Source organism: Coturnix japonica, chromosome 8 (genome assembly GCF_001577835.2).
Source record: "Coturnix japonica isolate 7356 chromosome 8, Coturnix japonica 2.1, whole genome shotgun sequence".
In the NCBI taxonomy this organism is placed as follows: Eukaryota; Metazoa; Chordata; class Aves; order Galliformes; family Phasianidae; genus Coturnix; species Coturnix japonica.
Window position 1 is genome coordinate 18,417,933 of NC_029523.1, and position 26,786 is coordinate 18,444,718.

Genomic DNA, 26,786 nt, shown 5'->3' on the forward strand with positions numbered 1-26,786 from the left:
TTTCTCCCTACTCGGAGCCCAGCCCAGCTGGTACGCCCGGCTGCCCCATCAATGCTCCTTTGTCTGCCCCGACTGCAGATCTATTTGGGGAAAGTGGAGACGGCCTTTGTGTATCTATCTGCCGGCGGAGGTATTTATAGCTTGCTGCTGGCTGAGCTGCCAAGCAGCCGGCAGCTGGACTCTGCTCCTGGGGGCTGCCTGTCCTTTCATTCTGCCTGCATTCAACACTTTCCTATGCAGACCCAAGGGCTGCAGAGCATGCTCTAGGGTGGGTTTCCCTGCTTCCTTCCCTGCTTTCCTCCCCTTCACTCGGCCCCCATGTCTCTCCCAGCCCAGCCTCCCTCCTGCCCGTTTCCTTAGCAATAGGCCATGACGCTGAGCCTCCTCCCCATGCCTGCCTCCTCCCCTCCTTCCTCCTCCTCCATTCTCCCCATGGCCGGCTCCTGCTCGGCCCAGCTGCATGGCGAGGCGGCCGCCTTCACCGCTGCCCTCCGCTCCCTGGTCAACAACCCCCAGTTCAGGTGAGGGGAAGGCCGGGGGGCTGCCATCTTCCCCTCCCGCATGCCGAGGCCTTCTGCTGGCAGCCTATGGGACGTGCATGGCTTCCGCATGGCTTCTGTGCCGTTCCCCCCTCCTGTATCTGCTTTCTCCCCCCTGGCTTCAGCCGTGCTTCCTCTCGCCATCTCTGCTGACACCCTATGGCTGTGGGGTGGGGGACAGCCCCACAGGGGCCCTGGTTGTGTTCCTGCCCAGAGCTGAGCTGTGTGGCCAACTTGTGTGGTCCCCTTTGCCTGTCTCATGCTGAAGCCTGGCAGAAACGTGGGTGTTATCACAGGAAATCCCCATCCCGGCTGAAGTCTTGGCCACCCAGAAGAGAAATCCCAGTGAAAACCCCACAAACCCTAGTTCCAGGGAAGCCAGCACAATGCACCAAGACTGTGGGGCTGGGGGAACCAGTGAGGCAGTGGGACCCTATAGCCCACAATAACCCACTCCCCAGTGAAGCCATCACCCTGTGCCATGTCCCAGCCCTGGGGCTGTGTTCTCCCTGCCCTTCATGGTCCCCTCTCCCAGCAGTGATGTGACGTTTGTGGTGGGCCGGGAGCAGCAGCAGGTGTTTGCACATCGCTGTGTGCTGGCGTGTCGCTGCCAGGCCTTCCGGGGGATGCTGACAAGTGATGAGGACCCCCCCAGCAGCATCCCACCCCAGGGACCCTTCATCCTGGGTAACGTACAGCCCGAAGTCTTTCTAGCTGTCATCGAGTTCCTCTACACTAACAGCGTCACCCTCAACAGCCACATTGTGAGTGGGGATGGGGGGTGTGTGGGGATTAATGGGTGAAAGGGAGCTTTGTTGCTCTTAGGGAGGGGATGGCCGTCCATGCAATGAGTGTTGGACAGGGATATCAGAAAGGGGGAGCTCCATTTTTGTCCTATCTTGCAGCAACCCCTCTCCCAAACATTCCTAGCCCAGGGCTTTCATAGAGGAAGAGGGGTGCACCCCTGTGGTCCCTGAGCTGCTCTGCCCAGTGTATATATATATAAATTTTACACACACATGTGTTGGGATATCAGGAAAGTGTTCTGCAGCAGAGGGTGGTGGGTGTGGAACAGGCTCCCCATGGCAGTGCAGTGGTCATGGACCCATGCTGCCAGAGTTCAAGGGGCATCTGGACAGTGCTCTCAGACACAGGATTTGAGTGGCTCACTGTGGAGCTTCTGATCCTTGTGAGTCCCTTCCAGCCTGGGATATTCTGTGTTTTGTGATTCTTCAGGTGCTGGAGGTGCTGACCTCATCGGTGGAGTACGGCCTGCAGGACCTGTGCAAGGTATGACCCTGCTTAGACCTGGTAGTGAGTCCTCTATACCCTCATGCTGAGGAGCCAGAGCTGGGGAAATCCCATGATAAGACACAGGACTGCACATCTCCCACCCCACCAAGGGCAGCAGGAAAGCCCCGATGCCTTTGGATGCCTTCCAGCCATGTCAGGAGGATGCTGTTGGGAAAGACCCACTCTGGAAAGCACTGGGCACCCTTTGAGGCTGTTGTGGTCTGGGATGCCTTGGGGAGGCAGCAGAAAGCAAAATGGAGTGGTGTGAGCTGGTAGGCTCCATTAGGGATGCAGTCAGGCAGATGGACGGGCAGCAGGAAAAGGGGAGGGAGCTCTTTGGGCAGCTGGGACACGTCACCAGAGTCATTCCTGAATTACTGCTGGTTCTATTGCATGACATGCACCTCACACCCGGATTTCCCCTCCCTTAGCAGCACAGTGAGGAAGGAGCTTGTTGAGGATGTGAGAGCTGCCAGAGCAGCCCCTCATCTCATAAGGACACGCTCAGCAAGACCCCAGCCATGACAGCAGGTCAGCAGAGGTGTGAGGAGTAGAGCCAGGGGTCTGCACCATCCAACAGGGGTATCCCCAGAGCGATGGCCTTCGTCAGCTGATGTATGTGAAGGTGGGGGTCAAGTGACGGCCGGGGAAGCCCCTGGCTCTGTCCCCAGCTGCAGGGTGACTCACGGCCCTTCTGGTCCAGCAGATGGCTCCTCCCCACAGATCACATCACTTTGGGTTTCCCAGAGCCCTGACCTGCCTCTGCCCCCACACGGCTTATGTCCCTATGTGTGAGGCATCTGGTATGGGCAGGAATTCAGACTGCAGCCACAGATGCTCCTCTCCAAGCAGGGAGAGCTGGGGTCACCCAGCAGCCACACAGGGGGACATCAGCAGTGTTCCCATGGCAGTACTGGGTCACAGACAGAGCTGGGTGACCATCCCCAGGATATGCAGTTGGCCAGGGTTTGATCATTGCAGGTTCTTGCCATAACTCAATCTCTGCCCATATGCTTTACTACAAACCCTCTTTCCTCATCTCATATGTTACAAAAACCCTGGAGACACCTCCACCACATATCCAGTCCTGTGTCTGGGGGGCTCAGGGGATGCTGAGCATCGTGGGGGTGGTGGTGGGTCCCCTGCCCTGCCTACCCACTCTCCCGTTCACCTTGCAGCTCTGTGTGGAGTTCATTAAGGATACGCTGAGTGTGGAGCAAGTCTGTGAGGCCTTGCAGGTAAGTGGCACCTGGCTCTGATGTGGCCATCAGGGATGGTGCTCAGGTCCCCCATGTGGGCTATGGGCCATCTGTGGGGTGAGGGTCAGCCTGGGGTGCTGGGGAAAAACCAGTGATGACTTCCCAAGGAGCGTCACAGAGGGTAAAAATAACTCTGCTATTTTGGGGTCTGAGCTGGCTGACGGGGCAGGGTTTCCCTTCCCTCCCTCCCCCCAGCAGCTGCCCTGTCCCATGGCGATGTCACACCGACATGCTGCCTTGTGCTCCTGTGGCAGGGGTGAAAGATCATATATGCCATGCACCCCTTCCTGCCCTGGGACCCTCATGGTAGTCCCTGCTGTCCCACAGGCTGCAGTGACCTACGGGCAGGCGGATCTCCAGCAGCACTGCCTGGCGTTCATTGAGAGCTACACCATGGTATGGCTACAGGGGGAAACAGGGAGCAAATGGGGACACGGTGTGGGGCAGGGGAGTGGGGCCATGGGGAGGATGGGGCTGGGGAGGAAATGTTTTTCTGGGAGCAGGTGCTGTAAGCTGGGCTGGGGATGGGCTGGGGGAGGTGCTGGGGTGCCAGGCAGGGTAGGTGTGAGGGCTGTGGGTGGGTGCTGGTTTAAGCAGTGCATCCACAGGCAGTGGTGCAGACACGGGGCTTCCATGAGCTCTCCGACACGGTGCTGGCACGGGTGCTGCGCAGTGACCAGCTGGCTGCAGACGAGCTGGACCTGGTGCAAGCTGTGCGGGAGTGGGCGCACGTCAGCTCGGTGAGTGCAGCATGGTGGGCACCTCCCCAAGCCCCCCAGTGTCTGCTCCATCCAACCATCCATCACTAATGTCCCACAGGCCGTCCTGGAGCGGCCGGTACCTGAGGTGGCCGCTCTGCCCGTGCAGGAGCTGCGCCTGCCCTTGCTGGCACCCAGCGAGCTGGCAACGCTGGAGAGCCAGAACCAGCGTGATCTGCTCATCCCAGTGAGTTGTGAGGTGCCCTGTTGTCACGGTGTAGTCATGGGGCCGGTTTGGGGTACCCACACTGATGTCCCCTTCTGGGCAGGTCGATAGCATCGCAGCAGCCTGGCGCTCCCATGCACTGCGGCGTGGAAGTGGGGTGCCCTCCCACCTGTGTCGACCCCGGCGCGGCACACGGCCCCGCAACCACCACCGCCACCTGGACCCACACAGCAAGTAGGGGCTGTGCCCCCTACAGCCCCCCTGCAGCAGCAGTGCGCCCTGCTCGGCACTGAGCAGCAATAAAGTGCTTTTCCACACTTGCTAGATTCAAAGCAGGATAGGAGGATCATCCGGGCAGCCCAAGGGAAACAGGATGGGCCCAGCATTAAATCTTATCGCATCCAGGTCCCATCCTTCCTGGGGTAGTGCTGCCCTCCGCTGGCAGCAGGGCTGAGCTACAAGAGCGCACCAGGGCCCCCGCATGGCGAAGATGGAGAAGGGGCTCAGCAGGGCATGAGGCAGCTCCCAGCCCCACACCCAGCATTGCCTGGGCTGCAAAACCTCCATCACCACCCCCGCCCCTCTTTGCACAGCCCATTGCACACACAGCTGTGTGTATCTCATCCCACCCCCCGAGCTGTGCCCCCCCCCCCAGGAGACAGGGTCAGACACAGCGGATAATTTATATATAATATATATATTTACTCTTTAAAAATAAACCTTCAGTTCCCCACTACCGCCTGTACAAACTACAAAAATAAACCTTTGCTCTCTTTGATATAAATAACTTAGATGGCGTGGTTGGAGGTGGGGGGAGGGGGGGGCTGCCCACCGTGCCCACGCCTGGCACGGGGACGAGGAGCCCAGGGCCACCCCAGCACAGCAGCAGTGTCAGGGGGCCGGGGCAGTGGGCACAGCAACACCGCTGGAGTTAAAGTGCTGGGTAACGGCGCGGACGGTGCCCGGGGTGGGGATGGGGGTTGGCAGGGGAGATGGCCCCTTTGCATGGGCATGGGGCAAGTAAGTTGCTTTCTCAGCTGGATGATCCCAGTGGCAGTGTGGGCGCCCTACACAGGGCAGAGCTGTGACTGTGGGACATCGCAGGGCCTTGGCAAAGCGAGGAGCACCCCAAGGACCCCTCCCCTCCAATTCCTGCCTGAGTGCTGGCAGCAATGGGCTCCCCAGCACGTCCCCCAGATCCATCCCTCCTGTGCTCACTGGTAGGGAAACTGAGGCACAGAGAGGGTGGAGGGACATGGGGCTGCCTCTCACTACCCCACCCCAGGCAGCCTGACAAGGCCCTTGGCTGAGAAATAAATCTTTTAAAATAAGCTTAAAAATATATATCTCTCTATAGATAGTTTCCCTTTGCAAATAAATAAAGGTGGGGGATACCTACCCTGGGCCTTACCCACAGCTCTGGGGCACCTGCCTCATGGGGCAGGGGGGCACCAGGGGCAAGGCAGCCCAGCAGGTGGCTGGGGGGGGTCCCAGGAGGAGGAGATGGGGAGCAGGCAGCGGCCCCATGAAGGGAGGTGGCAGGGCAGAGGGCTGGGCGCTGCACCCCCTGTGCCAGCAGCTCCAGAAACAGAGGGGGAGTTAGTGCTTCCATTTCTGGGGGGCACAGGCGCAGGGTGACTCCAAGGCACATGGAGAGACATGGCCCTGTTGGCACAGCGTGGCCTGCACACAGCTTACATAGGAATGGCAGCCTGCCCTGCCAAGCCTGGGTGTGGGGCTGATCCTCTTCGGCTGAGACCAGAGCATCGCCACGGGGGCGATTAGCAGCACAACACGGGCGAGCCCGCTCTGCACCCTCTGTGCCACGCTGGGAGCTGCCAGCCTGGGTGCCATCCATGGAGCTGGTGACCTGTGGGGAGACAGCGGGGATTCAGCTGGGTCCCCAAAACCCAAACCGTATCCTTATGCTATGCAACACCTGCACCCAGTAGCATTGCTGCAGCGTTAGGCCACTGTTTGGGCAGCTGGCACCAGGGCCAAGGGGGGGCATGGGCATCATGCCTCCAGCTCACCTAGTGCCGGGTGCCTGCCCCGTGGCGTTCCAGGCTTTGCATCTCGAAGGAGTCGGGCACAGTGCTGGGCTCCTCCAGGCTGTCTGTCTCGGTGCCAAAGCTGGGGTAGGAGCCAGGCAACGTGGGGTGCAGGGCCACTGTCACTGAAGCAGTGGCTGTGACTGTGGTGTAGCTGCCAGCGGGGCCCTGCAGGTGGGTGCTGTAGGCTGGCAGGGAGGCCCGAGGGGCTGGCCAGGGGCTGGAGGAGCAGGGCTGACCCAGCCGAGGTGGTGCTGTGGGGTGTGGGTAGTCTCTGGGCTGTGTGGGGCATGGCTCCCCAAAAGGCAATGAGGCTGCAGGCTGGGGGATAGGCTGCTCCTTCTTCCCCTGGACCTCTGGGCTGTCCTTGTAGGGCTTCAGCACCTAGGGAGGAGTGAGATAGGGGGGCTGAGCATCCCTCTGGCACCACCCCACCAACCCCCATGTCCCTGCCCCTCAACTCCATCCAACCACCACACGGACACATAGGGACACTCACAGTGATGCGGGGGAAACTGGGGTCCTTGCCAGCCTCCAGCAGAATGTGTGCCGGGGCAGGGGGCACAATGAAGGGTCCCTGGGGGCTGCCTGGCCCCACACCATCGCTATAGCACTCTGTGTCTGAGGTATCAGTGAAGGCAGCAGGCCAGGCAGGGGCACGGCGGATGTACAGACCCCCAGGGCCAAGGCACGGGGGTACCGGCTCTGTAGGGGGCAGGCGGGGGCCATTATCCACAGGAGATGCCTGAGGAGAGAGGAGATGGTGTAAGGGATGTCAGAGACACACAGGGATGGGATCAAGCCAGGATGGGACAACAGGATACAGAGCAAAGAAGGAATAGGGTAAAGCAAAAGTGATGGCACAGGGGAAGGCTGAGGTGGGCGTGTGGGGTGAGATTAGGACTGGGCAAGGCTGAGCTGGATATAGGGTGAAGGCAGTGCACAGAGCAATGGGGTATTAGGACAGGTGGGCATGGGATGGGGGTCATACCTCAGAGGGTGGCCCGATGACGGAGAGCAGGACGGGCAGCAGCACCAGCCCGTTGAGCAGCCCCAGCAGCGTCAGGATGGTAAGCACCGCAAAGAAGTACCTGCAGGTAGGATAGGCAGAGGGCTGAGTGGGCTCACTGCCCCCACCAGCCCTACTGCCGCCCAGCACTGCTGGATAGGGTGTGCAGCCCTCACCTCATGATGAAGTCGAACTCAGAGCTGGCCAGCATGAGGACACCCAACAGGGTGGAGACAGCGCCGTCCATCACAGGGGCAAAGGTGTGCTCCAAGGCAGCAGCTGAGCGCACGTTCCTGCTCCCAACTGCCGTAAGGAAGCCCTGCAGAAGGTGGGAGGATTATGGAGGGCTCAGCACCATGGGGTGAAGGCAGTCACTGTGTCCAGGAGTGGAACCAGGGTGCCACACGGGCAGGAAGGGGTCTGCTATTGCTCACCAGGGCCACATGGACAGTGAACTCCACACCGATGCCAACCGAAGCGATGAGGATGACCACAGGGATGGCACTCAGCTTGATGCCCATCAGCCCCATAATGCCAAACAGTTCCACCGCCATCATGGCCAGGATGGAGACCTGGGAGCAGAGGGGTCAGTGAGGGTGGGCTCCAATGCACACCATGTCCAACCCAAACCATTATAGGATCTCTGTGTCCTCAACCTATTGTTCCTTTCTGCTTTATTTGGGGTGTCTCTTTTTCCACCTATTGGGTGATGCTCTCCATCCCTCTCATAAGGAATATCCTTACAAAGCAGGGTAGATGTGGCACTGAGTGGCATATTTAGTAGGCATGGTGGGGATGGGTTGGTGGTTGGACCAGACGATCTTAGCAATCTTTTCCAACCTCAGTGATTCTACAATTTGATTCCTGATTCCCACTATGGGCGTCCTCCACCCACCACCACCTCCATATGGGCATCCATCCCCAAAAAGCAGGTATCCAGGGCACAAACTCACGATGATACCAGCCGTCCAGGGGTTGAGCAGCAGCAGGGCACAGACGAGAAAGGTGCAGGCCAGCAGGATGCTGATGGCCAACAGGAACCAGTGGCGCAGGCCGATGTACTGCTCCCAGAAGAGGAAGGGGTAGCCACTGGGGTAGCTCAGCACCCCGTGGCGCTGGGCCGCCTCCTGGCAGATGGCCCGCACACTCTCAATTGCCTCGATGAAGTCAGCTGTGCGACGCAGCCCGCTCAGGTAGAAGGGGAACTGGGCGAACTCCAGTGGCTGGGCTGCTGGGACTGGGGAGGAAAACATAGCATGAAGGAAACTGACTCCATATGAGCACAGTCAACATATGCACCTGGGCACCACTTCAAGCATTGGCACAGACTGCCCAGGGAGGTGGTGGGGTCCCTGCAGGTGTTCAAGAACCATAGAGATGTGGCACTGAGGGACATGGTCAGTGGGCAATATTGGTGGTAGGTGGACAGTTGGACTGGATGACCTTAGAGGTCTTTTCCAACTTTAATGATTCTATGATTCTGTGGGTACCACAAGGCTAGGGACAAGGAACTGAGTGATGCTTGGGGTGTAGAGCACAAAGAGTGCAGAGCAAGAAGATGCAGGGATACATCTCCATCAAGGGATGCCCATGGGATGAGGAATGCTGGGGATTTCTCAAGGGGCAGGGAGCAGTGTCCCCATGCCAGGGGATGCTCGGGGCCATGGGGACCCCAGTAGGCGCTCACTCACTTCGCAGGTTCTCGCCTGTAGTGTCGTACTTGTCATGGATCCACTCAGGCGGTGGTGGGTAGAAGTTGGCCTGGGAGGCAGCGAAGCCCAAGGGGTCGTTGCTGGCCCACACCGTCAGGCAGATGTAGAAGGTGTCTGGGGGGATGATGCCATTCTCATCCACCAACCGCCGCGTGGTCAGCTATGGGGGCGGCAGGGCTGATGGTTAGAAGAGTGGTGGGCACAGCACACGGTACAGCCCCATCACTCCATCCCCAGCCCCACTGCTCCATCCCCAGCCCTATCCCCAAGCACCTGGTTGAAGTTGAAGGGCTCCTTCTTGTTGCCAGTCTGGATGAGGAGCTTGTAAGCCAGTGCTCCATCTTCAGAGCCGTTGCGATAGCTATCATGGGTGATGCGGCCGGCTTGCCAGTCCCTATCAAAGGTGGCCTGAAGCCCTGAGGACAAAGCATGGGGTGAGCATCTGTCAAGGCACCGTGGGGACACCATGTGATCCCCGCACCCACGAGGGCTCCAGAGGATGCTATGCACTTGGGAAGGTATTTCTTGGCATAAAGGTTGGGGTGGGAGCCCTGGAGATGCCCCTTACCTCGCAGCCAGTCCTGGAAGTAGTGGAGCCACATCTTGGGCAGGTCATGGTTGCCCTCACGCACCACGTACTTGACGGTGCTGAAGGCCTGGTGCAGGCTGAGCAGGGCTGCCTGGGCGCCTGGGTAGTGGAAACCACCTTTGGTGACGATGAACATGTTGTAGAAGGAGAAGTACTTGAACTGGGCTGAGATGAAGGCATGAGCCTTGGTGTCCCGTGGCACAATGTCTGTCAGGTAGAGCCCATCATGCACCATGGTGGTGCCGTAGAGGCTTAGTCCCAACAGTGCCAAGAAGAGGACCACCACCACCACCTGTAAGGACAACAACAGGTCAACCAATGTCTCGTGCTACTATGCCGCATTGTACAACCCCACATCCCCACCCAACTTCACCTTGGTCTGGGTCCGCAGCAGGAGTGGGGCGTACTTCTCACGGGCAAAGTCGGAGAGGCTCCAGCGGCACAAGGGCAGTGGCACGCACTCACGCCCACCCTTGGCCTCATCCAGCTGGGCCAGCAGGTCCCGTGTGGAGCTGGAGGGGGTGAAGACCTGCGAGCCCAATGGGTCGGCAGGCGGCAGCAGCACGGCAGGCGAGGTGCACACTTGGGAGGTGGGTGGCAGGACGGTGACGATGTGGTGGCCCGATGGGTCGCACTGGGTGAAGGCCTGCACGGTGGTGGTGATCTGAGTGCTGGTGGCCACGCCGGGGTGGCCGTAGGGGGATGGGTGGGAGGCATGGTTGTCATTGGCATCGGCCAGCTCCTGGGGTTGGATCTGGATGACCCGTGAGGAGCAAGGGCTGTGGGAAGAGGAAGGAGGAGGTGGTGAGGTAATGAGCAGGGCTGCCCACAAGACTGCTTTGGGTGGGACACGAGGGTCCTGTGCTCCATCCTTGGCAGAGATCTGCTACCTGTAGAAGCAACAGAGGATGTCGAGACGGCGCTTCTCCCGCCGGTACAGGTCCAGGCTCAGTATAGCAGGGAAGATGAACAGCACCATGGCAAAGTTGAACACCACCACCACGGCTGCCTGCGGGCAGAGGGACATGTCAGAGCCAGTCTCTTCCCACCCCACAACATGGGTCACCACTCCCCAGTGGGTGCAGGGCATACCTGGAGTGAGAAGGCACGCAGGGCAGGGATGGGCACCAGTGCAGCCATGAAGAAGGCGATCATGTTGCTGACAGAAGTGAGAGCCACGCTGGTCCCTGTGCGCCGTAGGCACTCACCTGTCCGCTCCTGTAGGACACAGAGGGACACAGTGACAAGGGAACGTGGGGAACAGTGGGGCATCCCAGGACTGGGCTGAGTGCTCACCTTGAAGGGTATGTGCTGGCTGGTCTCAGTGAAGGCATGAGCCAGGAGGAACATGTCATCCACACCAATGCCAAGGGCCAGGAAGGGCAGCACCTGCCAGAGAGCAGCCACTGTCAGCATAGGGGCACAGCCACCACCTGGGACAAGGGGACCCATGGCTCTTCCCCCGGCACCTACCTGTGTGGTGGCTGCATTGAAGGAGATACCGAGCAGTGAGCAGAGCCCTAACCCAGAGGCTACAGAGAGGGCCACCAGCAGGACCCCGGCCAGGCCAACGGCGCCCTGCGACTTGGAGCAGTCCCAGCGCAGCATGGTGACGCAGGCATAGGCCAGCTGGAGGAGCACAGTGGTTAGCAAGGAGGCAGTGGGCAGGGAGGTATGGAGCAGAAGATGGACAGAGGGGAGTATACACACCATGAGGAGGTATCCCCCAGCCACCCGGATGGCACTGACGTCAGAGAAGGACTTCATGATGTCATTGAGTGTGGTGGTGGAGAAGGCATGGATGTTCTGCGTGGCATTGGGCGGGATGGAGTCCTGTGCCAGCTGCAGGGCATAAGTCCCATTAGACAGAGCCAGGACACATGTCACCCCATAACAAGACCCAGAGGGTGAGCATTGCCTGGGGACCCGCTGGACCATAAGCATGGTGCTGTCACCCACAGCCATGCAAGACTTGGGCAGAGGGGAGCTATTCCTGGTGCCCACCTCCACAAATTTCCTCTGCCAGGCCTCCAGGATAGCACCTGCCTTCTCCTCACTCCAGCTGATGTCATGGATCTCATAGTCATCCTTGAAGTGCTCAAACAGCTGCCGGGGACTCATGAGAAGGAACATTGTCTGCAGGGCCTCGGCACTGGGGAGACACACACACATCCTGCTGGGATCAGGGCTGCAACACCCCATGTCCTGGGTCCCCCCCAGTCCCTCTTATTCCCAGCCTTGCTCCAAAGCACCGCCCCCCTTGTCAAAGTGCTCCCTTGGGTGCTGGATGAGAGCACCACCACTACAGTACCACACGCTGTGCCCAGCAATCCTGCATTGCAACCTTTACCTTAGCAGCTTGCCCTGGGAGTCTTTGGTTGTGCCACCCAAAATCAGCTCCTCCTGCCAGCGCATGAACTTCCTGGAGAAGCCATGGCAGCCCCCAGAGAGCTCCGCCGGGATGTCGGGGCTCTGCCGGAGGAGGGAAGGCAGTGTCAGATGTGGGCAGAGGATGGTGAGCCCCTCTGGTCCCACCCCAACCCCCATGGGCTGTCACCCACCTGCTGGCTCTGCTTGTTGGGGGCACTGGAGGGACACTGAGGGTCCCGGGGGTCCAGGCAGGGCCGCTCCATGTAAGCCTGCCCCACCTCAGCCTTATCCAGCAGCTCCTTGAAGCCTTCTAAGGATGTGAACTGCCCCAGCTCCTCCATCAGCTGCAGAGGGTCCAAATTGCTCCACTGGATATCAGGACGGCCCCTGCGGAGAGAGTGGCACAGGGCGATGCTGAAACCCCCCACCCCAGACCCCATTGCATGGGCTCCGCACCCCAAAATCCCTAACGACAAGGCTGGGGGGAAGCATCAGTCCTTGGTGCATCCTGCAGCGTCCCCGAGCTCTGGCGCAGCAGGCCGTGCCCTGAGTCAAGCAGCGTGCCTGATCCTGTTAGGCTGGGACAAAGGGGGGCAGGCGGCCCTGCGCGCCCCGCTCCCTGCAAGCAGTCAGCACAATTACAGCCTGCGGGATAACATCTTGATACAGGGAGTGGGGAGGGGATGTCGGGCCCATTCTACTCTCAGGTTTTGGGGTCTGCTATAGGGTCAGGGTAGGGAGTGAGGATGGGTGTTTAAGAAATGGGGTTTATCTGCTGCCTATGTAGGATGCTCCACTCCAGGCTCCACCTCTGTCCCAGCTCCAGTAATTCTTTGAGAGAAGACAGACTAAAAGAAGCCAACTAACCCAGCCCAGAGATGCAAAAAGGGAAAGAAAAAGCCCAGAGCAAGTGCGGGCTCTGGGGAGAAGGGCAGCCCGATGATTCATGAAGGCTGGCTGGGCCGGAGCTGGGCGCTCCAGATTCCCACATACCAACCGGAGCCGCTGCCACTTCCAAAGAGAGCCCCTTTTATCTGCTCTGCTTGCTTCACTGAGCCAGGGCAAATCCTTTTGTCTTTCCACAGATTGCCACGCTTTGTTCTCCCAGCCCCCGCCCTGCTCACCCCTCAGAGCCTTAAAAAGGGGACAGAGTCCCAGGGCTGCCCCATGGGTACCGCTGCAGGGAGATGCCCTGCTGCCACCCCTTGTCCAGATCTTCAAGTAGTCCCTGAGTTGTCTCCAAGCACGGGGACGATGCCAGTCCCGCGGCAGACAGTGCCACTGGTGCCACGCTCACAGCCAGCCAGGCTGGGATGCACAATCCCAGGGACTAAGGGGGGGCCAAACAGTTCCCCCCCCCCCCCCAGTGCTGGCTGGGCACGCCAAGGCCCCTTCCCCCTCCTCCCAGCCCTGAATAAGGCCACTATTTCATCTGGTTGGCAACGGGCAGCTTTCAGAGCAGCATTAGCATGAGAAAGCACGGGGCTGCGTTTGCTGACAATGCACAAGGCTGCCCGGCCTCTCCCGGACAAACACGGCTGTAAACAGAAGGAATGCAGGGGGCCTCCCCAGGCCCCACCAAAAAGCACCCAGGGAGGGGAGAGGAGCACGGAGTGAGCAGCCCCGTGCACCTGCACCTCACTGTACCCACATCCCTGTCCTACGGTTCGGGGTGACAGGCATGTGCCACCAGGACCCCCAGTGGTGTCCCCCATCCACTCACGGGAGGTAGGCTGAGCCTCCCTGCAGCTTGGCCCCTTCCCAGAAGCAGTCCAGTGGCGTCAGGATCACACAGGGGAACAGCTTCTCGATCATCTGCAGGAGGAAGAGAGGCAGCGGGTTGGAGGAATGCACTGTGTGGCTGCCCTGCACACCTGCCTGTACCACCACCTCCCATCCCAGCCCCAGTCCGTGCCCCAGCATGGAGCTGCAGGGCTGCACACTCCCAACAGACGGGTTTTGACCATCTGCTGCTCCATTCTCACTGGGCAGATGCCCGAGGGTGGGAGTCCCACGGCACCAGTGCCCCCACTGACCCACTCGGTGCCACGCTCAGGACTCACCCTCTCAATCATTCCATTCTCAATGATGGGGACGCCCGACTTGTAGCAGATCTTGTTCAAATCCCACGATCTGCAATAGGAGAAGAAGCTGAGGATGGGTTCCCTGCCACGGGAGGGTGAGATGGGGACACAGGGCACGGTGGGAGTCCCTGGCCCCCCCATCTGGAGCAGGACTCACTTTCCGTACAGCGAGACTTGCACTTTGCTGGCAGCCAGGGCCGCCTCGAGGTGGAGCTGCAGGGCCTCCTGCGTCAGGATGTTCTCCCCTTCGCGTTTCGGGGTCTGGATCAGCATTTGGGACGTGTAGACCGACTCCTCTCCCAGCTTCTCCTTCGTGTAGCGGAGCTCCTGGCTGACACGGCTGCCCGCTGTGGGATGGGGGGAGGCCATGACACCGAGACCACCGACACCGTGTCCCAGCACCGCACCCACCGAGGGACCCCCGCGGATGTGAACTGTCCCCATATGCCACCAAACCTGGGGGATCTCTTGCCATGGGGTTCTCCCAAGCACTCTGACCTCCACGTGCTCATACATCAAAAGCATGCACCCATCACATCCCACATCTCCCCCTGGCTTTGCCTTTCCTGGGTAGCATGAAGGGGACACGACACATCCCCTCCACCCCCACCTGGAGCAATGACCGACCCCCAGAGCTGCTCTGGGAGCACCCGGGGACATGAGCACACGAGGGGCCCGTTTTGGCACCTCCAAGACACAGGAAGCCTTAAATACCGCACAAGAGTTTCAGCAACCAACATTCCCAGCAGAACACACCAGCTTTATATCCAGCCCTATATTGCAGGACCCATAGCACCCATCACCCATCTTGGGGTACCCGAGATGAAGCCCCCACCCCATTGCCACCCTCTGAGGACACCACACATCCCGGTGCCGGGACTCAGCTCTCATCCATGCTGGGACCAGGACACTCCCTGGGCACAAAGCCGGAGCCCGGCAGGCCTGGCCCCCAGCCAGCACTGAGGAGGCCAGAGCAAGACCGCAAATAAGCAGCAGAATCTTCCCCTTTTAATGACTTATTATATGGGGATGACTTTTTTTTTGTTGTTGTTGTTGTTATATTTTCCTTGTTTTTTGGGCTGGGGGTTGCCTTTATTGTTCCTGGCCTGGCTGAGGAGCAGCTGGTGTCCATCAGATGCCATTTGGGATGGAGGTTGTGCCAGGGCTGGGGGGGGAGGCAATGAGAGGAGTGGGGGGGAGGGCACGGCTGTGGCCTTTGTGTGAGTGAGTGTGACAGAGGGGATGGCGGTGCCCGGGGCTGGGGACATGGGGAGGGAGGGTGCCATGGGGGGGACCGTCCCTTCCCAGCAGGGTGGGAGGTCGTGGCCGAGGGGGGGGGTGGTGCATCACTGCTCTGATCTCAGTTGTGCCACCCACATGGATGGGCGGATGGGGCTGGAGGCAGGGGGGGCCCATGGGGTCCTGCATCCCAGGAGGGGAAAACAGAAGATACCCCCCCTCCTCCCTCCCACACACACACACACACAACAAAATACAAAATAAAAAAATAAAATAGAGAGAAAATAAAAAGCCGTCCCTTGTAATTAGTGTTAATTTGGAACAGGGCACTGCGAGCAGTCAGCAAGCTTCAAAGGCACTGAGGAAGCCTCAAATTCCAACACCCTAATTAAGCAAAGAGCAACATGAAAAGACACGGCAGCGCGCGCCGGGCTGCCAGGGACACTTCAAACGGGCACACGGCCGTCCCTGGGCTGGGAATGGAGCAGGACGACCCGCACCAAGCAGAGGGGGCCAGAACGCCATGACAGCAACAATGAGCGCAGCTATGGGGAGCGGGATGTAAATATGGGGTTGTTGGTAGGTTTTTTGGTTTGTTTTTTTTTTTATATATATTTTTTTTATAGACTCCAATTAACAAAGGGAGCCCTTGGCTTTGTCATGCAAAGGGCCCTCTGGTTCCAATCAGACACCCAGCACTGCGATGACCATCCCACCCTGCTCCCCAAAGGGATGGATGTCTCCTGGGGTGCACCGCATCCTCCATGCGATGGATGAAGGTTTGGGTACCACGGGATGGGGATGCAGGGATGATAATACACATGAAGAGGGAAATTGGGGGGGACACACAGTGGCCAAGTGGGTGCCCAGAAAGGTCCCAGCACTGCGGGAGGACACACACATGGGCTGTGCTGTAGGAGCCCTCCCATAATTATGGCATCCACTGCTAGATTATAGGGCAGGGCAGGAGCCTCCCTGCCTCCTTCCCCGGCCACCCTGCCTGAGCCGCCCACCCTCCAAGCTCCACCACAACCCATCAGTGGTTCACCCACAGCCAGGGACACCAGTTTGTAGCCTAGGGGGTGACCAGACAGGGACCCAAAGAGCTACCCTGGGTGGTGGCTTCCCCCACACCATGGTGAGCTGAGCCACAGGGCCAAGCACCGCCCTTAGACATTAGTTGGAGGGTCTGTTGTCCACAGACCCTGTGCCAAGCCCCCAGACAGCCACATCAGCAACACAGTGGGGGTATCCCCACACTGATCTGCCACAGCCAAAAGGGATAAAAGCGAGGAGGATGCTGGAAAGCACTGCAGAAAGGCGCTGACCCCTCAAGAGATGCACCGCTACAAAGTCCACGCTGTGTCACCCAGGGGTGGGTGGACACTTAGGTACTACCAGAAGCTGTCAGTGCTCAGGTGAGCAGAATGGCAGGCAATGAGCACATCCTCACTCAGCCCACAAGAGACAGGCTGAAGGCTATAGGAAACAGCATGTTGGATGGGGCACAGGGTCCTACAGCTCTATAGCACAGCTCTACTCCAGCTGCAGCCAAACTGCCAGCAAAGGGATCCCTTGTGGGGCACGTCCTACAGAGCTGGAGAGCAGCGTTCAGATAAAGAATATCACACCGAGACCCTCCTCCAGGAACAGCCACCCCTCCCCCCCAGCATCCCCATATCCACACATCCTCTATACAACAAGAGGCACACCGCCATCACCGCACCAGACCCAAACATGAACACACCCCCTCCAAAAAAAAAAAAGGGGGGGCAACGGGTACGGGATCCCCCCACCCTGAGCACTGCCCCACATAACCCCACAGCCGGGGGTCCCGCAGCATGTGGGGAGGGGACGCGCCATCCCCGTGCCGCCAGGCACGCAGCAGCCGGAGGCCACCTTGGGAGTGTTGTGGGGCGGATTAGCTGGATTAGGGAGCTGTGAAAGGACCCATGCTGCTCTGGAGGAAGTCTCGCTCAGGGCGTGCTGAAAGAGCCATTTTTACCTGTCCCGGCCTCCCGAGGAGCCCCGCGGCCCCGTCCTGTCACAACACGGCCCCGTGCCCCCGCGGGGTGGCAGCCCCACTCCGACCCCATCGGAGCGCTCCCGAAGTAAACGCAGCAAAGGAGAGGGGGGCTCTGCCGGCAAAACCCAGCACAGGGGATGCACGAAAATTGAAAGAAAGAAAAAGGGAAAAAAAAAGTCCGGAGCAAAGGGCCGGTTTGGGGCCACGGATGGGGAGCCGGCTTTGTTTATAGAGCGGCCAAATTAATGTCTTTATTACCCCCAAATCCGTTCCCAGCGCGGCCGGGACCGAGGGGACAGCGCGACCCCCGAAAAGGGGGAGCGGGGATTGAGGCGGGGACCATTCAGCGCTCAGACTCCTGTCAGCATTGACATAAATTTCCACTGGTGTTGGCATTTAGGCATTTGCCATTTCCATATGTATGGGGCTGCCTGTACTAATTATGCTAATCACCCCCTCTGTTGGCTGCTGTGAAAAATGGCCACATTAGGCACTCCACTGCTTGCTAATGTCACTTAATGTGTGGTTGAAACATACATTCATCCCGCGCTGAATGGTGAAATTTTTCCACATTGCTGGCTTCATTCAGGCAAGAAATGAATTTTTTGAACTCGGACCACTTTTCCAGGCCCGAGGGAGAGGCAGAGAATAAAACCCTCTTCTGGGTCCCTCGCGCCGCCCCCTCCCCAACGGGGCAGAGTCCCCTCCGAGCGCCGCGGATACGGCCGAGTTTAAAGGAAAAGCCCCCAAACCATCCAGGGAAACAGAAATGTTGAAGCGGAGAAGCAAAGCGAAACGAACGCGAGCGGATAACCGCAGCCATCCGAGGTCTCCGGGACTTTTTGGTTAATTAGCAAAAGTTTCCAGCCCTAAAAGAAAAGCTGAACGCGCCGACAAGGAAAGGGGATGGCAAAAGGAGATCCCGGCAGTGTCCCAGAGGGAAATACACAGAGGCAGACCCCGCTGAACCCCGAGAACAGCGAGCACCCGGCAATGGTGCTTGTAGGGCAGGCTCAGAGTGAGCACACAGAGCACAGCGCTGGATTTTAGGACAACAGGAGCACCATCCCAGCACCCCACAGCTGCAGCGTGTAGGTCTGAGCTCCTGGGGATGGGGTCCCACGGACGCACCCTAACCCCAAGGCCAGATGGGGTACAGGGTCCCAGACCCGGATAGAAGGGGCAGCACAGCAGCAATGTCCTCACCCCACACAGTGCCACCAGTGCCACCACCCGGGCACGGAGCAGGGATGTGGGCACCTCCTGCCCCCCAAACCCACACGGCAGCAGCGGGACCACCCACCTCTCCCCATGCCCACCCAGGCACCACACAACCCCCACCCCACACCACACCCCACCCCCCCCGGGTCCCGCAGCAGCGTGGGAAGCAGGGCTGCAGGCACAGCTCTCTCTGCCGTAGGGCACAGAAGGGTGGGGAGGGCCTTTCATCCCCACTCTCAGCTTTTATTGTGGCTTTCCGCTGCCTGGAGCCAAACCCCCCTCCTTCCGTGGGTGCCATCTCCCTGGGTGCTGGGGGCGGGGGGACAGTACCCTGTGCCAAACCCTATGGTAGAGGTCAGGGAAGGACGGCAGCCATCAGGGAGCTGGGGGGAAAATATATAGATTTATATATAATAATTATCTCATCTTTGTGGGAACAGGGAGGGAAATGGCCCTCACCCCCCATTCCACACACCCACCTCCATCCCTCAGCCCTGCAGGGCATTTAGGGTATCCCTGACCCCTCCAGGAAAGGGATGGGGTCTGCTCCGGTGCTGTGGGAGCGTGGGGCTGTTCCGGTTAGGAATTAACCCGGCCTTCCTTTGAACCAGCCCTCAGCCCCATAAATCAGGCAGCGCCATTCACCACCCAGCGCTCTGCCTCCCCGGCCCCGCAGCGCCCTGGGAGAGCTGGGAACAGCTGCCAGGTGTCTCGAGGTAACCCAACACTCGCCGCGAGACGGGGATTCAAAGCCTGCGAGCGGCTAATTGCTTCGGAGGAACCTAATTGAACATTTCCACAGCAGAGTCCAATTTATGGGGTGACACACGGCCTCTTCCCATCTCCCAAGTTGGGATGTGGAGCACACAGCAACACCACAGGCACCACCAGCATCCCCCAGCCCATAGTGCTGGGACAACCCTAAGCCAGCATAAGGGACCCCACAACAGCCAGGGTTGTGAAATTCCCCTATGGAGGGGTACAGCCCCCCCTCAGAGCATCCAAGGGCTGCACACCCCATCTCGGTGTGTCCCCACAGGTCACAGCTCCATCCACAGCCTCCTGCTGCAGGACCAGCCCCACCTGGGCCTCGCCTGGGTGCTACGGTTTGCATTGGAGCATCATCATGCTGCATCACACCACCTGTCCCTAATGGGGCAGGTGAGAAGGCACCAAGCAGCTCCCGAAGGGCATTGGTCCTCAGCCACCCTACTCCTAAGCCGGGGCATCGGCAATAGGATCGGGACTCCCTGCACACACCCCCTGCCCCTTCAGGGCTGTACAGAACGGGAAGATCGAGTCTGCAGACACCTCTGCACAGGACCCGGCTCCCAGCACCCCACACACCTCCGGCCGCTTTGGGCTCACACCCCTGTGCCAGCCCCACGCTGCCCGCACCGACCCGCAGCACAGCAACGCACCCACCCACCCCGCACAACGACCGGGGAAAGGACGGCAGAGAAATCCCAGAAGCAGCCAAAATAAAGGGAAATAAAAGCTCAGGATGTAACGGCACCGCGTGCCTTCCTGCACCTGTGACACGCAGCCCACGGCCTCGGGAGAGGGATGGATGCGGGAAGCTTCAACGCACCGAACCGCTCCGAGCCCGCACCGACGGCACCGGGACGCGCTGCACCGCGATGGAACCAAAGCGGCGCCGCCGCCACCCCGGCTCCATCCCCATCCCAACACGCTGCCCCACGGCAGCAACCAACCAACACCCCCCAACCCCCGGCTGCAGCCTCAGAGAAGCGCGAAGCCCCCGCGGCCCCGGGGGACACGGCGAGAGCGCTCCGGGCAGCACCGCGCAGAGAAGGGACGGCGGATGGATGGAGCGATGCGGGAGCAGCGCCACGAGGGTGCGGGGAGCAGGTGGGGGCTGTGCGGGAACGTAGAGAGCCGGGGAGGGGGAGGAAAAAAGAGAAAGAAGGAGAAGAAGAAGAAGAAAAAAAAAAGGGGGTGGGAGAGCAAAGTTGCTTCTATTGTTGAACCGAATCCAAGAGGAGCCGAGGACCACACAGGGAGCGGGGCGTGGGGGAGGAGGCAGCTCCGCGCTAAGATGGCTGACACCCTCCGCTCGGCAACATCTGCCCCGGCGCTGCGCCCGCGGGGCCCCCCCGGTGCGACGGGGAGCGGGCAGGAGCCGCGGGGGGCACAAAGGGACGGGAGCGGGGATGGGAGCCGGGCCGAGCCTCCCGCAGCGCTCAGCAACACGGGATCGACAGCGGGACGAGGGGATGCTCCGCGAGAAAGGAGCAAACGGCGAAAGAGCGAACGGCCGGGAGAGCCGAGACACAAACACGCGTGGGAGCGCGCCCCGCTCCCGGCACACACACACACGTGCGCGGATCCCACGCGGGTCCGGCCCCACGCGCCTTACCCGCACGGCCGCTTACCTTCCACCCAGAGGTGCTCGATGTCCGTCTCGACGGAGGCCACCCGCAGCCCCACGGCCAGCGCCCCGAACAGCAGCAGCCCCACGAACAGCACCTTCCCGCAGTGCCGCTGGATCCGGCAGCCCAGCGCGAAGAGCAGCGCCTGGAATCGGGCCCGCAGCCACAGCGGGGCCCCGCGGCCCTGCGGGGAGCGGCGGCGCTCAGCGGGGACACCCGCACGTCGCGGTGCGGGGCGGAGCGGGCGATGCTCGCCGCTTACCTCGGGCAGCGCTTTGCGGAGGGCGGCGGCTCGCGGAGGAGCGGAGCGGGGGGGCTCGGCCGGCATGGCGGGGCGGTGTGCGGGGCGAGCTGCCCCGTTATGTGGGGCCGAGCGAGGCGGCGGCGGCCCCCATGGGCGCGGAGGGCGCGGGTGTGCGGCGGAGCGGCGCTGCCGGTGCCGGTGCGGAGGGCTCTGGGCCGGCGGCCCCCCCCCCCCCCTTAAAAGATGGGGTGGGGGGGGGGGGCGCCGGGGCCGCGCCGCCGCCGCCGCTCCCATTGGCCGCCGCCGCCGCGGCAGCGCCCATCGCCGCTGCTAAGCAACGGCAGCGCCCGCCGCCGGCGGCCACACACGGCGGAACCCCCCCGCAGGGTTCCCCCGCCGCCCCCGCCCCCCCCCGTCACCGCAGCGCAACGCCCGGCCCCGCCGCGAGCAGAGCGGGGAGCGGGGCGGCACCGGGTGGGCATCCCCACGGCATCGCCCCACGGCATCGCCCCACGGCATCGCCCCACGGCATCGCCCCACGGCGGCCGCCTCCCAGGAGCGGGACGGAGCGCACGGCCGCCCCCCGCCAAGGGCAGGCGGCCTCCACGTGGGCGCCCCGGGGAACGGGCGTCCCGGTAGCGAACCTGACGGCGTCGCCCTGCAGCTGCCGCCTCCGAGGATGGGCACGGTCCCCATAGGTGCCCTCTGCAAGGATGGGTACGCGCACACATAGGGGGTATGGGCAGCCGAGTGCGTGCCTCGAGGGGTGAGCATCCTCCCCGAGGGCTGCTTATCCCCCAGTCAATCCCTTGTAGCTGCCTGTGGGGCCGTGCAGCTTCTCATAACCTCCCCCCAAGAGAATGGGTGCGTGGGGGCTCCCCCATACCCACTGCCAAATGGGCTGAGTGCTCTTCGTGTGCACCCCAAGGGGTGGACACTTCTGTTCCCACCCCAAGGGCTGGCAGTCCCCACAAGGGCTGGGTGCTCTGCCATGGGGGGACAGGGGGTATCTGCTTTTTGGGGCTGCCCAAGAGCATTGCCCCATCCCCAGCTATGCACATCTGACCTCAACACACCGGGCCTGGAAGTGGGAGGGGGGGGCTGGGGGGTGCAGATCGCCCCCTATCAAGGGGCAGGGAGCAATGGTAAATGCCAGCAGTGATTTGCGGGGCAATAGGGATTTGCACCAGCTTTATGGGAGCTCTGCTCATTCTGCACCTTCCCGGGGTCTCCATTGGACAGAGTCAGTGTTGATCCCACTGGGAACCTGCAGAGCTGCTGGGGGTGAACCCACACAGAGCATCATCCCATAGGGGGTGCAGAGTTCCCAACATCTGAACTCCTCCAGGCGTTCCCTTACTGGCCCCACATAGGGGGAAACCCCATCAGTAACTAAGGAAAACCCTACAGCCAGGTTCTGGGGCAACCACAGAGCTTTGCTGGGCACCAGCGGCGCAGAAAGGGTTTCTCCCACGTCCCGCGATAGGCCTGTAGCATCTGGCTGTCCCCCAAATACAGAAGGGAAACAGCTATTCAGCACTTCTTGTGCCTGATTGCTATTAACAGCTCCACCATTCCTATTCCTCAGTGGACCGGTACTACCGCTGGGCAGCTGCTTCTTTTAAGACAGCTGAACAGTTCTGCTGTGCGGGGTGGCACCGTGGTGTCCCCTGACCCCTGTTCTCCATCACCTATTTGTCACTGGTTGTCCCTACCCGGGGTCATACTGATGAATGGCATAGACGTGGTCAGCAAACCCTTGGGGATGGCATCCTCAGCCCTGTCCAGGCTCACCCATGGCAGCATTGGGGTGCCAAAGCTGGGTGGTACAGTGGCACAGATCTGAGCACTGCGGCCTGGGTCCTCTTAGAGCATCCCAAGCCCCATATGGGGATGGAACCCAACTGGAAAATGCCTGCAGGCAGGACTGTGCCCTGACGCCACAGCAGTGGGCTCTGGCAGCTCTGGGTCTGCTCGGTGCCGCAAGTTCTGGGTCACCCTTGTGTCCCCCAGAGCCACCCAGAGGGGACATGGGCTGTGTCCTGAGCCCCACGGGCCACCGGCCTCCAGGGAGAGGCTGACGCACGGGGAGGCTGCGCCTGCCGCTTCGTGCTGACCGGCTGTTTTATATCAAGGCGGGAGGGGGGATTTGCTGTTCTAGATGGTATTTTAATGGGCAGCCAGGCAGCTGGAGCCTGGGAGAAGCCTGCTTTACATTGTTTGGGGTTGTAACAAATAAATTCAATTAAAGGCAAATGGCTCCGCGCAGCCCCCACCCTGTGCAGAGGCTCTGCGGCACGGATGGCTGCGGGAGCTCAGCCCTGGGTGCAAAGGGGGGCCCAGGGCTCCATCCCCACCCTGGGGACACCCTGGAGCCGTGCCCCAGTGAGACCCTGGGATACAGAAGGAGGCCGTGCAGGGATGGGAGTGGGGACACATGGAGAGGGGGTGTCTCCATATGGCGAGTTCCACTCCGTGGTGCAAATGGGATGGGAGAATCCCAAGGACACCCCAGCAGGCAGCCCTGGGGATGCGGCACAAAGGGGGCTGGGGAGAGGGATGTAGGGAAGAGACAGGGACACGGAGCCGGGGGCAAAGCAGAGGGGACTTAGTGGGGCCATGCCAGAGCCTCAGAGTTGTAAACAGCCACAGCAGCAACTCCTCTGCCGGGAGCCAGAGCCGGGCGTTTGTTAGTTGGAAACCAGATGGTGCTCTGCAAAGCCAGCACAGCCCGCCCGGCTGTGGGCCCCTGCTCAGTGCGGGCTCCCAGGGGCCGTGGTGGGACGGAGGAGGTGTTGGGGTGTCCCGTGCAGCACTGAGGGCTGGGAGGGGGTGTCCCCGGGGGTGCTGTGTCCCCAGAGGAATGGTGGGACCCAAAGGGATGCTGTGGAAGGGTGGGATGAGAAAGGGGGCATCCACAGCCCCCATGCCCTCCAGGCTCCTCTGTGTGCCACTCTGTGCCTCAGTTTCCTAGCAGCTCCTGGCAGCTGGGAGCCCTCTGGGATGGAGGGGGTCCCCAAGCCAGAGCCCAGTGGGTCCATCCAAACAGGGTGGTGGTGTCAGTGGGGAAGGGATGGAGCCCCATCCCTGAATTCAGGGAAAGCCCTGGGATGATGCCATAGGATGTGGTGACAGGGCCAGGGCCAGCAGGACCCCAGCCCCTTTTCCCAGTACCTGGCTGTCCCGGGGCAGCAGCAGCAATGGGACACAGGCAGACCCCCTCAGCCCCGGTGTTTTGGGGGAGCACAGCATGCGGGCAGACAGCCCTGACTGGGGAGGGGACAGAGGGAGCACCGTATCCCCGTGGGGGTCCCATGGTGTTTACAGAGCTTAAGAACCCCCTAAGCTCCGCCAGGCCATGGGGCACAATAGCGTGTGGATGTGGTGACACCGGCAGTCCCCACACCACCTTGGAAGACAGAGGGCCCTGCCACCCACCGCCAGCACCGGGATTAATTATGATAATGTAGTTCTTTCCCCCTTTGTCACCCTAATGAATGGGCCCCTTTAGGATTTTAAGGCCTTTGTTTGGTGCCTCTTTACTGCGGTATTGTAGGATGGGGACTAGCAGGTGGCAGGTCCCCAAACAGCCCCTTTTGTCTCCTTTGGGGGCTGTTTGGTGGTGGGGTTGGGAGGGGGTGCAGGGGGGGCTGCAGGGGGGCTCCGGGAGGGACCGGGCCCCGCGCCCCCACACCGTGCCGCCATGTCGGGGCCTGCAGGCTCGGCCGGGCCCACACGGCGGGCAGAAGCCGGGAGCCAATGCCTGAGCACCGGCCTTGATCTTTTACTGCCTGGGCAAATCAATTACCCGGCAGAAAAGTCCCTAAATCCCACCATAAAACCCGTTTAGCAGCTGATGTGGCGCAGTGGCCGCTGGTAGTGCTGGCTGGGCCCTGCGCAATGCCTCAGCTCACGGCCATGGGGTGAGGGCAGGGTGGCCGCAGGTGGCACTGGGGACATCAGGCACAGTGCTCTCATGTGGGTCCTGGGGGTCCTGGTCGTGCTCAGCCCCTCCAAGACCCCACAGCACCTTCCCCTCCACTCCTGTCCTATGAAATGCCTCCGGGACACCCGGGAGCGCTGTGACAAGGGACGCCTCTGCCTGGGGACACCACTGGGACCTGGACACTGTAGATCGTTTGTACCCTGCTGTACCTTCCCGATCCCCATAGGACCCCAAGTGTCCCCGTGCCATGGTGTATAGGGCAAACTGGGGTGCGGGTCGGGGGGGGGACAGATCCTGGCATGGCATCACAAACAGTGGTGAGCAGCGGGGTGGTAAAATGGTGACAAGTAATTGGTGTCCCGGCCGGTCCTTTCATGCCGATGCCGTTTTATGGGTGAGGAAATTGCTTGTGAGTCAGGAACACAGGAGACAAATTTAGGAAGTGCTCTCTGAATGTGCTGGGGTCAGGCGCCGAGGCCGAGCGCTTGAAACCTGGGTGGCCTCGGCGCTCGCCCCGCGCCCCCCCGGCCCCTCGGCATGGGAACGCGGACCTTTTATCTTATCACTGCTCTTCCGCCCGCCCCAACCTCCCCTCGGCCCCCTCCCAGAGCAGCAGCTTGTGCCGCAGACACAATGCCACCCTCTGGGAGCCAGCATGGGGGCTGCCCACACTGCCCAGACCCACCCACGGGGTCCCCGAGGTAGACCCCAATGAGCTGCTGTGGGGTGAGGGATCCCCCCCTTGGGGTGCTGCCCAGTGTGGCAATGGGGAAGCACTGGGGCAAGGTCCTGTGGCTGGGCACTGTCCCTAAGCTTGAGCCAGTTATCCCCCAGCACTGGCTTCCAGAGTGCCCCAGAAGGAAGGGAGCAGAATCTCCCATTGGCTTGCTCTGGTTTTAACAGGGAGGAATAGGCCACGGCCCCATTAACACGTGCCCCAACACGGCTGAGGGTACCTTGAGAGCACAGCCCCTTCCCCGGCCACCTCGAACGCACCGAAGCAGGCAGGTTGGATGTATTTTTCTTGATCGCTGGCCAAGCGCTCTCTCCTGCAAAGCAGCATGTTTCTCATTTTCTGTAGGTTTAACTCCAAATTAATTTGTAAGTGATCTAGGTTTCTTGTTCCCCGAAAGATACCTAATAGCACAGGGGAGTTCCTGCCAACCGAAACGTCGCAGCGGGGCGAAGGAAAAGCAGTAAAAAGAAACCCAGGAACTGTGACCCCTGGTGGGTATTTAACAAGGTGTCAGGTCGAGGGATTTTCAGAGCCCTCTAAGTGGATGTGACACCGGCCCCACTGCTCGGGTTGGGCCGCAGGAGGGTCCCGCTGTGGGGATGCTCCGCTGTGGCTGCTCGGTCCCATCCCGTTGTAGTGATGGAAGGCGCAGGGCGAGCACAGAGGATGGGTTGGGGTCCCAGGACCAGCACCCCGCTGCATGGGAAGCAGGCATGGTTTAATGGGGCCAGCTGCTGGCAGGAGGACACAGGCACTTTTGTCTGCACTCTCGCTCCCGGCACTGGTTGGGGCTGGCAAGGCCTGCAGTGGTTCAGCCACCGAGAGCCGAGCTCGCCACTGGGGCTATCAGCCAAACCCACCTACCAGCCCTGCTGCCTCATTTATGCCGGGGCAGCCAGCAGCAGCAGCAGTGAGACTCCTGCCTTGCTGCTCGGCTGTGAAGCAGAGGCAGCAGGATCCCTTCCTGCAGGCGCCCGGCACCAAACGTCATCTGCAGAAGGGCCAGAGCAGGGAGGAGACGCTGCTGTTGCTCAATGACCCCGCAAGGGCCCCGGCCCTGGCTCCGTCCCATCGCCACTGGCAATGGCTGAGCGACACGGCCACCAAGCTGTCCTATGCTCTGTGGGCAGCGTTGCAGCATCGAGGACATC

The 26,786-nt window shown here is 60.9% G+C and overlaps 2 protein-coding genes across 2 annotated transcripts; one reads left to right on the forward strand and one right to left on the reverse strand.

Annotated features, from left to right (window-relative positions):
• Positions 1-267: 267 nt before the first annotated feature.
• BTBD19 (BTB domain containing 19) lies at positions 268-4,799 on the forward strand. Its single transcript, XM_015870341.1, has 8 exons — positions 268-521; positions 1,078-1,303; positions 1,776-1,829; positions 3,011-3,070; positions 3,419-3,487; positions 3,700-3,831; positions 3,911-4,036; positions 4,119-4,799. The coding sequence occupies exons 1-8, from the start codon at positions 370-372 to the stop codon at positions 4,251-4,253; spliced, it is 954 nt and encodes a 317-aa protein (XP_015725827.1). The 5' UTR covers positions 268-369; the 3' UTR covers positions 4,254-4,799.
• On the reverse strand, positions 4,694-21,145 carry PTCH2 (patched 2). Its single transcript, XM_015870335.2, has 24 exons — positions 20,972-21,145; positions 20,713-20,893; positions 13,988-14,177; positions 13,810-13,879; positions 13,470-13,561; positions 11,938-12,133; positions 11,727-11,848; positions 11,381-11,528; positions 11,087-11,218; positions 10,850-11,005; positions 10,673-10,765; positions 10,469-10,594; positions 10,267-10,385; positions 9,750-10,155; positions 9,356-9,668; positions 9,061-9,203; positions 8,767-8,947; positions 8,029-8,312; positions 7,510-7,647; positions 7,252-7,394; positions 7,058-7,157; positions 6,566-6,811; positions 6,049-6,450; positions 4,694-5,885 (listed from the first exon to the last, which is right to left on the reverse strand). The coding sequence occupies exons 1-23, from the start codon at positions 21,035-21,037 to the stop codon at positions 6,049-6,051; spliced, it is 4,047 nt and encodes a 1,348-aa protein (XP_015725821.1). The 5' UTR covers positions 21,038-21,145; the 3' UTR covers positions 4,694-5,885.
• Positions 21,146-26,786: the final 5,641 nt, after the last annotated feature.

Bases quoted from the DNA above. Each gene is read 5' to 3' on its own strand.
- BTBD19 (XM_015870341.1), top strand. From the start codon at position 370: ATGACGCTGAGCCTCCTCCCCATGCCTGCCTCCTCCCCTCCTTCCTCC. The intron at 522-1,077 runs GTGAGGGGAAGG...CTCTCCCAGCAG, and splicing joins GTCAACAACCCCCAGTTCAG to TGATGTGACGTTTGTGGTGG. The intron at 4,037-4,118 runs GTGAGTTGTGAG...CCTTCTGGGCAG, and splicing joins AGCGTGATCTGCTCATCCCA to GTCGATAGCATCGCAGCAGC.
- PTCH2 (XM_015870335.2), bottom strand. From the start codon at position 21,037: ATGCCGGCCGAGCCCCCCCGCTCCGCTCCTCCGCGAGCCGCCGCCCTC. The intron at 10,766-10,849 runs GTAGGTGCCGGG...GCTCTCTGGCAG, and splicing joins TCAATGCAGCCACCACACAG to GTGCTGCCCTTCCTGGCCCT. The intron at 9,204-9,355 runs GTAAGGGGCATC...CTTTGTCCTCAG, and splicing joins CTTCCAGGACTGGCTGCGAG to GGCTTCAGGCCACCTTTGAT.